The 14,399-nt window shown below is 46.4% G+C and overlaps 1 protein-coding gene across 2 annotated transcripts in view; it reads right to left on the bottom strand.

Moving 5' to 3' along the window:
* The window catches only part of LOC147444400 (glycerol-3-phosphate dehydrogenase SDP6, mitochondrial-like), a 53,728-nt gene extending 39,624 nt beyond the window's left edge, over nucleotides 1–14,104 (bottom strand). The window contains exon 1 of one of the 2 annotated variants that reach the window (XM_086527029.1): nucleotides 13,572–14,104. In XM_086527029.1, the coding sequence (XP_086383155.1) occupies nucleotides 13,572–13,935 (364 nt within the window). In that variant the 5' untranslated portion in view covers nucleotides 13,936–14,104. The remainder of the gene's footprint in view (nucleotides 1–13,571) is intronic. The other variant, XM_086527028.1, reaches the window with a different exon arrangement.
* Between the last annotated feature and the right edge of the window lie 295 nt (nucleotides 14,105–14,399).

The following is a 14,399-nucleotide window of genomic DNA, read 5'->3' as shown; positions in this document are numbered from 1 at the left end:
ATAATATCATCAATTCTAGGTATAGGGAACCTATTCTTGATGGTATTCTTGTTCAGTGCACGGTAGTCTATGCACATACGCCATGAGCCATCCTTTTTCTGCACCAACAACACTCAAGAACAGAATGGAGATGAACTGGGCTGAATCAGCCCCTTTTCTAACAACTCCTGTACTTGGCCCATTATCTCTTTCTGTTGAGCCGCACTAACCTTGTACGGAGGCTTATTTGGTGGGCTACTGCCTGGCACCAAATCTATCGCATGGTCCTCGGGTCTCTCTGGCGGTAATTGAGACGGTAATGAATCGGAAAAACAGTCACTATACTGTTGTAAAAACATTGACCTTTCTTTATCTAGCACAGATAAATTTGATTCATCACAATCTGACACTTCACGTGCAAAAACCAAGTAAGCAGAAAGATGCTTTTTCATTACAGAAGTAATAGCAGAAGCTGATACAGTGGGAATAGACTCCCCTTTAAGCTTTACATCCAGAATGTGAGTCTTTCCCCTGCTCTGTACAGTGATCTTTTTGTTGTAGGCATCCATGATTCCCTGTACACGAAACAACCAAGGAATACCTAACAACACATCACATCCGTCCAGTGGCATGATGTAAAATTCTTCAGCATCTACATAGGACTGAATATGTAGACGCAACTTTCCAATGATGGGTGTCACAGCCTCTGTATGGCCAGGACATGCCAAACCTGCCTCTGCTGTATACCCCATCTCTTCAGGTCTGATTCCCAACTTTGAAGCCAATTCTGGGGAAATGAAGTTGGCTTTGGCACCTGGATCAAAGAAGATAAGCACTGTTTGATCCCTAACCTTTCCCCATGCTCTGCAAAGCTCACTTGCATCTAAATTTGGCTTGTCGCCCACCATATATGGCACTAGACCAGCCATGGGCTTCTTTCCTTTCCTGTCCTCCTTGTCTTCAGAATCAGCTGGCCTTTTCTTTGTAGGACAGTTGTAAGCAATGTGGCCAGGCTGCTCACAGATAAAGCATTTGTTCTCTGACCTCAAGACCTTCTTTTGCTCTTCCGACTTGTGAGGAAAACGTCTTTTCCATTTCTTCGCTGGTCCCTTTTCTGATTCAACCGAAGCTTTGCCTTTCCCTGCGTTGGCTGGCTCCTGAGTCACTTTCGGAGCCTCTTTGGGAACATACTTCTTCGCTGAATTTTTCTTGGCTGATCCTTCCTTGACGCCAGTATTGAATTCACAATCTTCTCCCTTGAGTAAACCATTGCCAGTGTTTGCTACCTCGATGAGCTGCGTCAAAGTAGTGACTTTGGTCTTCGTGCAGTACTTTCTCAATCCTTTGGGTAGGCCACAACAGTATTTTTCAAACTGTTCTGTCAATGGCTTCCGATTGTAGTCATCCAGATTCTTGCAAGTAGCAGCATTAAGCTGGTGCCATTCTGTCATGACATCTGCTTCAAAGTCATCAGATAACCATGTTGCTGCAAAAATCTGCTTGAAGTAAATCCATGTGGACGGAGCTTGCCCTTGAAGCAATAAAGTTGTCCACCATTGTCCCGCATTCCCTGTCAAGAAAGTGGCTGCCTTGCGGACCTTTGAAGCCTCTGTAAAGTTTCCCCTTGCATAGGCCTTATCAAACTGCTTGAGGAATGAGAGAGCCTTCTTCCTGTCATCAAACCCTGTAAAGGTCGTGAAAGACACACCTTTGCCACCTTCTTTGTACGGAGTTGGCCTCTCCAGCGGCGTTAAATTGTCATATGGAAATGACTGAAACATGGGAACACTGTTAGGGTTCATTTGTGTTCCCTGACCGCAATTAAGTTGACCTGGAAATGCCATATTTGGCTGCTGATTTGTAATTCCAGCCATACCAAAATTTGCCTGTGGCATCCCAAATTGGCCCTGAGTGCTTTGAAACCTTGGTAGCATGCCCGTGACACCATACATGGGGTTAGGCATCATCGTTTGAGCACCCCCGAACACTGTTCCTGGCGTGTAAAACTGATTTCCAGGTGCATGACCAGCCATGCTCTGGAATACCGATCCACCTCCAAAATAGCCAGGGTGTACTGAAGGTGGTGGGAAGACCTGTTGCATAGCCTGTAGGTTGCTTCCCTGCCCATTAGAACCAGCTATAGGCTGCTGAAAAGTGGTTGGCTAAACTGGTACAGCTTGAAAGACTGGCATCTCAGCCACCTGTTCTTGCACCTTAGGCACAGGTTGTGGAGACTACATGTTCTCCGTCAAGTGTACAGGTGTTTCCATTGACTCTGCGGTATAAATCACATGTTCTCGAGCCTTAACAGGCTTTTGAATATGATCCAATGACCCAACTTGCTGAGACGGAACAGGAGGTTGCAGAAAGGCTAAAAACCTCAGATTCTGCATTACTTGTGTGAACATAGCCACAGCAGTAGCCAACTAGGTCTTGAATATATCATCATCCGTCTGTGGTGGTCTTGAGGACTCACCCACTTCATGTGTCTGTTGACCCTATGAAGAGGAAACCTCTTCAGTCACATCATCTGGTCTGTCAGCCATAATTGCAATTCCCTGTGTCTGGTCTATGATCCCCTGTGTCTTCAAGCCCAAACTGACCAAGGCTCACTCCTATGGGAAAAAGTGATTTAATCCCGTCGATGGAACCATGAAACCGGCCTGTTCAAACCGAAAAGGGCGGTAGACTTTACTTCAAACCTTGATTTAGCTTTCACCCATTTAATTTGTCGTCCACTTTACCTGTACTTTCAAGACACAACAAAGGGGAGAGAGATACAGGCTGCTAGATTGCACCTGTATGAGTAGACCAACACCAAATTGGCCCCTAACTTAGGCGCCCCTTTCGGTATTTCTTTATTGTTCAAAAGAGGGAATAAACGCTGTGGTTCCCTACAAGCTGCCCTGCACAAACTCGGCTGAATTTCCACTCTTCCGGCCTGATTTCGGCAACATAACTGTACTAGGACACTTCACAGTCAGTATTCCCACGCATTGACTAACTTTCCCGACGCATACGGGCACTTTGCAAAACCTGGCGAGAATCTGCAGCACGCTGAATTCTCTGTTTTCAGCCCCGAAAATGCGCCAGATCACCTGTACAGCGGTCCCCTCGCGTCCCCGAACCTCCTGGGGTTATTAGGGTCCGTTAAGGGCCAAAACCCTAAACCTGCAAAAATACACAGCAGGCTGTAATTTACTGTTTCGGGCTCCGTTTCGTGTGCCGGTCGCATCCGTAGCAAGTCCTGGAGCTCCCGCACCTGTAGGGCTACTTGCCCTTTGAATCGAACGAGATTTCGAGCGTGAAACCTCTCCGAATCACCTATACCTGCGGGGGGATTAGCCGCTAGCTAATCCAGTACCTGTGCAAGAGGCTCTTGCCTCGGCAATCGCGCATGAACCCACACAACTATACATTGGTCAAATGAAAAGCCCACTAGTGGGGCATAACATACTGCCATAGGGGAGAGAGAGGGAAGTGTGTAGCGTGCAGGGCATCACTCCTGGCACCGCACTGTACATAGGAGGGAAAGCAAGCACTCCATAGCTCTTAACCTGTGACAAAATCTGAAAATGGGCCTCTCCCAGCTTAAAATTCAGCGCCCCCTTTTCTTGCATGAGGAAAGTGCACCAGAAGGTGCCACTTGGCACATTTATAAGCATTTTCCCGTTTCGGGGTTGCCGCCTAAAAATCTCCCAACCGGTTGCCCAGTTGACTTCACAGCAGAGTAAGAAAATGTTCCCTTTGTCATTCCGGAGGTAATGACGCCAACACAATTTCAGATCCCAAAATAGCAATTCCCTAAATTTTAGGAGATGCTGCCATTGTATCTTTCTAGGTCATCTGACCCTCTTTGTACACTGCGGCCACACCCAGAACTGAAATGTAGCCTCTGTAGCAAAGGATTCCACTTTGGCTAGTCAATGACCCCACTTTGGCTAACCATAGTCCTTGTCCAACTTTAGTGCTCTCTTGCCCTCAGGCCTGGACTCCCTCTGGACAGTTCCACACTAGCTATGCAATGCAAGGCAGTTAGATTTCCCGAGGGGTGTTTCCAAAAAGTGAAAGTAAATAGATAATAAGAAAGAAATCAACAAAAAGGATAGATAGTAGTCACACGCTGGTGACAAAGGCCTACTTTCAACCAGCGTTTTTCATCCAAAAACGCCAGCCTAACAGAGCAGATTTTCAGCCTTTTGATTTCAGCCAATCAGCGTTTTGATCTGCAGTTCAGCCTTGAAGAAACGCGGATTTCAGCAGCAGAACATTAGTAGACCAACCCCCATTCAGTTGCAGATGTTCCCCCAAGTTTAGCCCAACAAAACGCAGCCAAAACAGTCATTTTCAGCCACCGAAACAGTCCCTAAAATCAGCAGATAAAGGATCTCAGATTTCAGCCATCGAGTCGTCGTCGTCGTCATCGGCATAGTCCCATTGCATCAGTCCATTGCATACGCATTGTACACCTTTGTGCAATCAAAGTAGACCACTCTCGCCGACGAGAGTGGGGCCTTCGGAGGAGGGTTTTACAACCTCTCGGTGTCGTATCTTCTCTCTCCTTCTCTCAGTCTCATTCACTTGCACGCACAATATCCACTCACTTTGTTCGTGATCACAGCACTCTCCATAAGACGGAAAGCTCTCTCTTTCCCTAAGAACTAAAAGGAACCTTGAGCAATAAAGATCACTAATCTTGAGAAAATACAACATTCATTCCGCTGCACCTAACAAAAACGCAGCCAAAACAGTCATTTTCAGCCACCCAAAACAGCCCAAAGATTAGCAGATTTTCAGCAGTTAGAAGACCACAGATTTCAGCCCTAAAGTCGTCGTCGTCGTCACAATCGTCGTCATCGACATAGTCCCAGATTGCATCAGTCCATTGCATCGTCATTGTACCACTTTGTGCAATCAATAAGTAGACCGCTCTCGCCGACGAGAGTGGGGCATTCGGAGGAGGGTTTTACAACGTCTCTGGTGTCGTATCTCTCTTCTCTCTCTATCCATTAAGAACGGAAGGCTCTACCTTCCATAAGAACTAAAAGGAACCTTGAGCATAGTTCGGAGCACTCATCTTGAGCAAAGCGCAAACAATCATTCCGCTGCACCTAACATTGGTATCAGAGCTTTGGCAGTGTTTTGTATCACTCAAGGAAAGAACCACAAGAACCACAAGAATTTTTTTGCTTGTTGAGGTCGCACGAACTCAAGTTCGCTTGGGCGTGTCGATTCCTAATCGTGTTTTGTTGAAGAGTGACAGGAATCCCAAGAAAGAAGGGCTTGTCCAGCCTCCCCTTGTGTCTCTTTTCACTCATTGAGAGCGGACCGTGCACTTAGCGGCCGGCCAATCGACGTGAGGTGGGAAAAAGCAACCTTGGTGTGAGCGCAAGGCCGCCAAGGGGTGCGCCTGCGGAAAAGAGTAGAACTCGGGTGAAGAGAAGATCCTTCTCAAACATGGTTTGCAAGCGAAAGAAAACCTCAAGAACCCAAGAACCCAAGAACCCAAGTTCCTCGTGAACTTAAGAACCCAAGAACCACAAGAACCCACGATTGCAGAATGGTCATCACTCGAAGTGGAATGGATACTTCGCTTACAGGTGATGAGCATGAGAGAGGCGAAGAAGAATTTTCCCCACCAGGAGGTTTTTCCAACCCTCCTCCTTTCCCATCTACGACAAGGATTGCGCTAACTCCTATGGAGGAGTTGGACGAGGAAAGAACAGCAGAAATAGAGCGTGAACACAAAGAAAGCATGGCAGCCATAGAGCGTAACTACACAGAAAGAATGGCAGCCATAGATCGCGAGAACAAAGCAATAAGGCAAGAGATGTTGCGACTCTTTTCTCGAATGCAGACACAGATGCAACAGGATCGGGAAAAGGAGACTCTCTCAGTCTCTTCTTCTCCAAAGCATGACACTCAAGATTTGCATGATTGTGTGAAGCATGATGATGATTTGATTGACAATGATTTGCATGATGATGAGCATGATGATTTGAATCATGATGGTTTGGATGACAAGGATAAGCATGATGATTTGCATGATCAAGATGTGATTTCTCACAAGCATGATGAGTTGCATGAAGATGATGTGATTGTTCACAAGGAGGATATGTTAGTGGATGCTTTTTCTAGCGAAGCTAACCTCGTTGTAGATTCGATCAATCACGAAGAACCGATCTTGGCTTTCGAGTCGAGGTCCAAAGAACCCCCACAGGACGATTCGATCATTCAGCAAGAACCGATCTTGGCTCTCGAGCCTAGGTCCAAAGAACCCTCACAGGAAGTATTATGTGTTCGCATGATCGATACGCACACATTGTTCGAGTGTTTCATTCGTGATCATTTCCTGTATTTAAGTCAGCATCGTTATGTGATTCCTTTTCCTAGGCATGACATGTTGTATATTGAGCACGTTTCTCTCATGGATGAGCACAAATGTATGCGGATTTTTCGTGAAAAGCTGACAAGTTTGTATGTAAGGAAGTCACATTCCATGTCTCTTCCTTGGCATGACAGTTTCCAAACGAGCACATAAAAGTATGAGCACCAAGCATGGGCATTTCCATTGTGATTTGCCACAGTTGATTGATTTCGATCAAACAGAAAAGATTCGATCTCATTGTTTGCATGTGTTTGATGAACGGGTTGTCACTCCATCTCTATGTTCATCTACATTGCATACACAGTCTTTAGAGAAGACAAGATTTTTTTCCTTCACTTTACATAGAATAGGTATGTTCATGGTTTTGTGTTGGAAACGGTTTCAAGAATTTTCAGCCATGGAGATTCTTAAAGAAGAAAGAAGCATGACTCGCGACGAAGTTGAAGCATTGAAGGAGCCACAGAAGACTTTGTGTCGCTTTCGGCACGGCCCAAAGAAGCAAGCGTTGTAGACCTTTATAAAGTTCAAGTACCGCACAACCCACACGTCAGAGTGGGCCAGCGAAGAGTCCCTTCCAGGATTTTGAATGCTATTAGCGATCTCCCTCGACGCCATACAGTTCGGTACCAGTACCTCACTTTGAAAAGGAGGGGATGTCACGTGACACATCCAACCTATGTGTCCGTGGACAAGCTACAGCATGATCAGGGTTTAGTCAGTCCAGTCAGTCCAGATTAGAAGTGATCTGGCACTTTTGTGAGTCTATTCGTAGACCGTGCATGCTCGGTCACTTAGTATAGATGCATATCCTCTGGTTGCACACAACATGATCATCAATATTCCCTTCAGAATCCATCAGATTCAGTCAGGGGAATTTTCTAGTGCATTTAGCCTATTTTCCCTATTTTTGGTATTTTTCACTTATTATTTTTAAGTGACTTTCCAACAAAATTAGGTAGGGCAATTTTGCTAAGTTAATATATAAGCAAACCCAAGTTAGCACTTTCTGGCAGAGGAGGCAGCTGGAGCTTCCCGCTCAACAGGCACCTTCTCAGCAGGAACCCCTCAGCACCCCTAGCGTTTTTGGATCCCCATCCTCGCCGGGCATTTCCAACACTTGGCGTTTCAGCCCTTGCCTTGATCGCCATCATCATCAGCATCCTAGCGTTTGCAGATTCCTCCCATCGCCAGCACCTCCAATTGCTAGCGTTTTCCATTTCAGCCCATCAGCGTTTTTGGATTCTGTCTGGCCCAGCGTTTTTGGCTAAGGATACAAGCAGCCCAGCGTTAGTGGTTTTCAGCCAATGCCGCAGCAGAACAACAGCGTTTTCAACCCTACGGGACGGCAGTAGAATCAGCCCCAGTTGGTTGCAGAAGGACCCCCATTGTCAGCCATAAAAACGTAGCCAAAACAGTCATTTTCAGCCACTCAAAACAGCCCAAAGATTAGCAGATTTTCAGCAGTTAGAAGACCACAGATTTCAGCCCTAAAGTCATCGTCGTCATCGGCATAGTCCCAAATTGCATCAGTCCATTGCATCGTCATTGTACCACTTTGTGCAACAATAAGTAGACCACTCTCGCCGACGAGAGTGGGGCCTTCGGAGGAGGGTTTTACGTCTCTGATGTCGTATCTCTCTTCTCTCTCTATCTCTCAGTCTCATACACTTGCACGCACATTGTCCATTCACTTTGTTCGTGATCATAGCACTTTCCATTAAGAACGGAAGGCTCTACCTTCCATAAGAACTAAAAGGAACCTTGAGCACAGTTCGGAGCACTCATCTTGAGCAAAGCGCAAACAATCATTCCGCTGCACCTAACAAGATGGCTGAGCATCTTGAGCATGCCGAGGAAGGTGTACCCCTCTCTTTCAAATTGGGTCAACTTCCAAGACAAGATCAATGCTTGCTTCATGCCACCACAGTACCTTGATCGGTTAAAAGAAGATTGGTGTGGTCTTACGCAAAATAGATCCCCTGTTATGTCTTTTTCTAACCGTATTTTGAAGATTGGCGTTCAATTGCGTAAGTCGGAATCCAGATGAGGCTTCATCTTTGAGTTAGACGAGTACATCAAGTTCAATGTGCAAGTTCTAGTGGATGACTACCAGTTCCTATAGGGAGTAATCCTAGCCATGGGTAGTACCCCCCTAAACCCTCATCAATGAGCACAACATGCGCCATGTGTATCTAGGAGCATGATAAGAAGCATGTCTAGGAGCATGAGAAGAAGCATGTGCAATTAATGGACTATCTGCATCAGAGATAATATGACTTTGTCTCTCTTTGCCAAGCTCTATATAAGAGCTAGCTTTTATGCACTTCTGCGAGTTAAGTCAGAGTCTACTTTGCATTCAAGCTCTTGTCAAGTGCATTAATGTTATTACATCTACTATATCTAATCATGAATGCGACTAACCCTAATCGACCCTAGCCTAATCCTAACTAAACCTAACAGCTAGTATCAAAGCCTCATGATGGCTAATGTCGTTTCATAGCCTTATTAATCCTAGGCATTTTAATTTTTCTCTGCTAGATCAAGTGGTGCTCTCCTCTCTCTCATCACTTGGTTGGAATTATGCTTACTGTGCATCTGCATTTTGAAATAGGTTTCTTCTTTTCTAGCCTTTCAAATTCCCAAGGAGCACAAGTTCATCCCCTATGTAATGGTAGCCAACCATCTTTAACAAAAGGTAGAGTCAATCTTGATAAAGTCAACTAAGACAAGTGGATGCACTGTATTTTCCTCCCCACACGACACGCGCCATATTTTCATCCCTGAAGCTTCGCCTTTGTAGACGGTACCTGAGAGGACCCCACCTTGGACTGTAGCCTTGCAAGAACGGCGAATGCTCCTCAACTCACTACACACTCCACGTAATTCAGCTATCCTCTTGGACTACAGATTACTGCATACCCATTAAGGCCTTGCCTCCCACAAGCTTGCCACATTTAAATGGTCTTGAGCTGGCCAGTACGGGTTCACCCATAGCTCCAAAGCCGTCCCTCATCAACTGGAGAAAGACAATGGCTTTCTCGGTTGGTAGTGCTCATGTGCCAGATTGGATGTAAGGAGAGGGTTTTAGGTGGATTTCCCCAAGGACTGCAGTTCGGTACTTGGGCTGTCAGGTTGGTTTGGACTTGTCTCCCGAGCAGCAGATCGCTCCCCTTCTCCTGTCTATCAGGAGAAAGTTGTTACACTGGAGCTCAGCACGACTTTCTTTGGGTGGCAGAGTAGTAGTTGCCAACGAGGTGTTGTTGGTGACTATGTGGTACATCACTTCCTGCTGGATCTTCTCGAGTTCTTGTATGAGCCAGGTAGAGAGGCTGATCAGGAACTTCTTTTGGTCAGGACGTGACACTCAGATAGCCTAAGCCAAGGTGGCTTGGCAGGTCATCACTCTTGTTCACAAGGAGGGCTTGGGATCATTGATCCAGCACAGCACAGCAGAGCAGAGCCCTTCTTAGGAAGTTCATCGTCAGAGGACTTCTTCCAGGTGAGGAGCCCTGGAAGGAGTTCTTGCTACAGCGGCTTTGTGCTAGGGTGCCTCAAGCAGGAGGCCCTTGGCAACCTTCGACCAGATGGATCTTTACAGAGATGCGCAGAGTTGGTTTGAGCAGGAGACTGGAGGACCGCTTCGCAGTGAGTTTGCTTCGATCTTGGGAGCACTTGCGGCATGGCCTGGAGCAGAGACAGCCTGCGTGCACGGAGGAGAGCCTACGGCAGCCCCTCATATGGAACCCCATGGTTAGCACTCAGAGAGGCCACTTGGTTGGTAGTCGGCCTCATGTTTCCAGGGGTCCCATGGCAGCAGGTCCAGCGCGCTCTTTAGGTGACTGGCTAGAGTTCACAGGTTTGTCAGAGGAGGTGCAGGGTCTCCAGCTACAGGGCATGAGAGGGATACAGAGCATGTGCCAGGACATCTCAGAGTCAGTTCCAGCTGAGTGGCTTACACCCCTCGAGCCAGCAGCACCCCGGTGGATGGGAGCCTTCACACGACTGGAGGTTCTCATCTCAGTCAGGGCCTGCTCAGAGACTGTCCCAGCCCTTTTCTTCGAGCTTCAGGGTGGGGGACGCCTTCAGCGAGTTGCAGTAGAGGCCCCGCAAGTAGCAGAGTGCTATTTTCAGAGGATCCGAGTAGTGGGCATCTGTGGGAGAACTTGTGTCATAGACCCTGACCCAGCAGCTCTTGAGACTGGACACTGGAGGCTGTGGGCTTGGGAGTGTTGTCCACTAGCACGAGTACAGTGGGATCCTGATGAGTGGCTATCGAGGGATCCCTTCTCTTCGGCAGACCACCCAGGAGTCCCGTTCTTTCAGTACACTGTTCGATTGGAACATCATATACTAGCAGCACAGAGAGAGGCCCGCCTCGCTGCAGCACCTCATTGGCAGGAGGAGGGTCTCACAGCTGAGTTCTTGGCAGCATTTTGGGAGAGGTTGTGGGACTCCAGACAGCTGAGGCGAGTCACCTTGTTTCACTGGCTGGTCGCACATACAGCTACAGCAGTTGGGAGCTGGCTAGTGCATAGTGGTCTTTCGGTCGCATGTGCAGCTTGTCACCACCTTGTGGAGAGTCAGCGTCACTCTCTTTGGGACTGTCCCTCGGCCCAGCAGGTGTGGCTACGAGTTCTTTGGCTCAAGCCTGCTCTCTCCACGGCTCGACAGTACACTTGGGGAGCAGCACACTTGGGGAGCAGCGGCTTGGTCCACCCTCTCAGGCCCGGCACTTCAGTTTGAGCTATCTTCCACCAGCAAGATGATAGTGATGCAGGAGGGGCGACCTACACTCCAACCTGCTACAAAGCTTACTCCACAGGAGTGGTGCAGTGAGAGAGAGGATTGTTGGGAGCTCATCAGTGGCCTGGTAGGCTGGTACACTGGTTCATATGGCGAGCCCGTTACTTCCGCATCTTTGAGGCTCGCCCTGTGCCACCAGCAGAGACTGTTCGCTATTTTTGGCTAGAGCTGATCCACACTCCCAGATGACAGCTCGAGGGACTACAAGGCAGCTCCGACTGCATGCCGGAGCGCAGAGAGGCTTTCCTTCGACTCTGGCGTCCTGGGCCTTTCTACACCATGGTCCACGGTGTGCTCCGATGGCATTATCGACCACCTGTGTGGCTTTTCCCTCCCCCCATTTCTTGATTTAGCCCCATTGTACATATGCTGGTTTTTTCATTGGGAGAGTCTCCCACCATGGTTGTTGTAGCCCTCTCTTGAAGAGGTGGTTGTAGCCCTATGGGCAGTTTCAGTAACTAATAGAAGGATCTTTTTCTCGGGAAAAAAAAAAAGGAGCCTTGCTACTGTAAACCAATCAAGAAGGTGCCATTATCATACCTTGCCTCTCGGCTTCAACAACCTTCTGCTTGGCTTGTCCAAGGGGATTTTTGAATTGTTGCTGCGAGTATATTGGAAGTATCTCCTTCATCAAACCTCTCATCTTGGCCTCAAGTTGATCATCAAGCTCGAGTTTGGCTGTCAAAATTGCTTGTTGCACCATCATCATTTTTAGCAGAAAGTTGACGATTTGAGTTTCTCATCACAACTGCCACCTTCTTCAATCAACCAATGCTCACACAACCTATTCAAGGGTGGATCCAATCAAAGGAACAGCTATTGATTGCATTTGATTGCAAGTTTTGAGTGCAGAGAAGAAGAGCTAGCTTGCAGAGTATTTTTTTATTTTTCAAAAGGTTAAAAAGGCTTTAAACCTTATTAGCTTACAAAGGCTTTTCCTCAATCTCTGTAAAGTTTCATAGAGAAGCTTCTTAGTGCAAACCTCATTTTGTATGCTCATTTCAAGGTAAAGCGTGCCCTCATATTCATAAATCACTTAAATCACCTAAACTCTAAAATTTTGTACGGGAACTAGACATTGCCTATCTCGATAAGAGAAGGTAAGACCTTTCCCTCACAAATCACTCACATTTGCATCATGGCAAGAACGAGCACCACCAAATTGTTGGGACACGGATTTCTAACTTGGCAGTATAATGTGAAATGCCATCTTGTAATGAAGGACCTATAGGATGTTGTAAGTTCCCTAGAAGACGATTAGATAGACAGAAGGAAAAATAAGCAAGCCTATGGCATCATTGTCACCTCTCTTGAAGATGACTATCTCCATCACTTGGAGGAGCACACTACGACAGCACAAGCATGGACTCTCTTGGAGAAGATATTTGGAGCTAAAGACATTTAGATAAACAAAGAGAGAGACATTTCCTACGACAACGAAACAAGAGGACACACCGGTGCCCAACAAGATGATGAATCATCTACATGAAAAGCACTTTAAATGAAGTACTCTAGCTTTGAACCTAGATATAACAAGCGATCACCTTGTGAACCATGAAGAGATGAATCATTTTGAACCTCTCATGATGAATCACTAGTCTAGAAGTACCATGACTAGGTAAAGGGGGAGTTTGTAGGGAGTAACCCTAGCCATGGGTACTACCCCCTACACCAGTACACCAGCCATGTGTATCTAGGAGCATGAGAAGAAGCATGTGCAATTAATGGACTATCTAAATCACAGATGATATCACTTAGGCTCTCTTTCCCTAGCTCTATACTTCTATGAGTTGAGTTAAATCAGAGTCTACTTTGCATGTCAAGTGTATTAGTGTTAATACATCTATTATACCTAATATGAATCGTCTAACCCTAATCCACCCTAGCCTAATCCTAATTAAACCTAGCAGTTCCCATAACTTGCACTTTCCTTGAAAGGAGAATATGAGCTTTTTTGTATTCATCTAGATAAATATATATTGGCCCTCTTAGTACAGAGATGCATAGGCCTCTAGAGATGGATAAAGCTCAAAGCGGGGTTTGGTCCTTCTAATCACAAGCAAAGATGCATGGAGACCTTTCTCATGGAGATGCCCATACAAAGACATGCTAAAATAACCACAACATGACTTCTTCTTGACAAAGGATTACTAGTGTTGCCCACTTACTATCGAGCACGTCATACTCTTATACAGTAACACTAACAGACACCTAGAGGTGCTTAATCACAGCCACCTCCAAGAGAAGGCATAAAGGGCACTCAAGGGACGACCATGACCATATCTCATTCATTCCTGACTAATAACGACATCATGCAATTTATACAAGGTTGCAGCTCTCTCTCTCTCTCTCTCTCTCTCTCTCTCTCTCTCTCTCTCTCATGTTATTGCATGTGTCTCACCTCCATGTACCAACTTTGTGGAGCGGGATGATGTCCCAGATGCAAAGTCATCTCTTTCAACCAACCCAACTTTCAGGCCACGAGTGGCTCCGTCAAGCGCACATCCACATCCAGTGGCACCACCACCAATGATCAGCAAATCAAGGGGTGAGGAGGGACTTGTCCCATTGAGTGCAGTCAGATGTGAAGCTCTTGATGGCACCACACCACCTGCTGCTTCTATCTTCTTCTTCCATCCCTCAGCTGCGGCTAACTGCTCAGGACTGTTCAACAATTGAAGACCTGAACCGAGTGAAACAAAACCTATTGCAGAGATTGCGACAGCGGAGCCTCCCAAGAGAACCTTCTTCAACCTGCTCCGCATCTCTTGAACTAATCTGCAAGTTTTCTTATGGGTATTTCTTCCTACATAACTGGGATCGTACTAGAGTAAGTTGCTTCTGCCCCAGAATGAAAACCCTCGATCTCTCTTCCAGACGGGGACGTAACTCTTCTGCATTAGGCGCTTGATGGGAAAGCCAAATAAGGTTGACCACCTGAGAAAATTCTCAAACTTTAAATTCAACTTTCCCTAAAGTGGGAAACTTTTTACAAGCCTTGGAGTATGGGTGGGATAGAGAGGAGGCTGCACTCCTAGTACTAGTTTGGTAACCTATTTTGTGTGTTTTTAGGGTCTTGGGAAAAACAAGGTGAAGAGGCACAAAGGCCTGCGAAATTAAGGGGGAATGGGATTTATGAAAAGTAAGCTTACATAAGTGCTTGCAGTTACATGAAATTTTTGTTCTGTTTTAATATAGAATTATATTATCTATTTTATATATATATATA

The sequence above is a fragment of the Adiantum capillus-veneris genome, chromosome 13, assembly GCF_014529385.1.
Source record: "Adiantum capillus-veneris isolate H3 chromosome 13, ASM1452938v2, whole genome shotgun sequence".
NCBI lineage: Eukaryota > Viridiplantae > Streptophyta > Polypodiopsida > Polypodiales > Pteridaceae > Adiantum > Adiantum capillus-veneris.
Note: the sequence above shows the minus strand (reverse complement) of the source record. Positions and strands in the feature narration are given on the sequence as shown.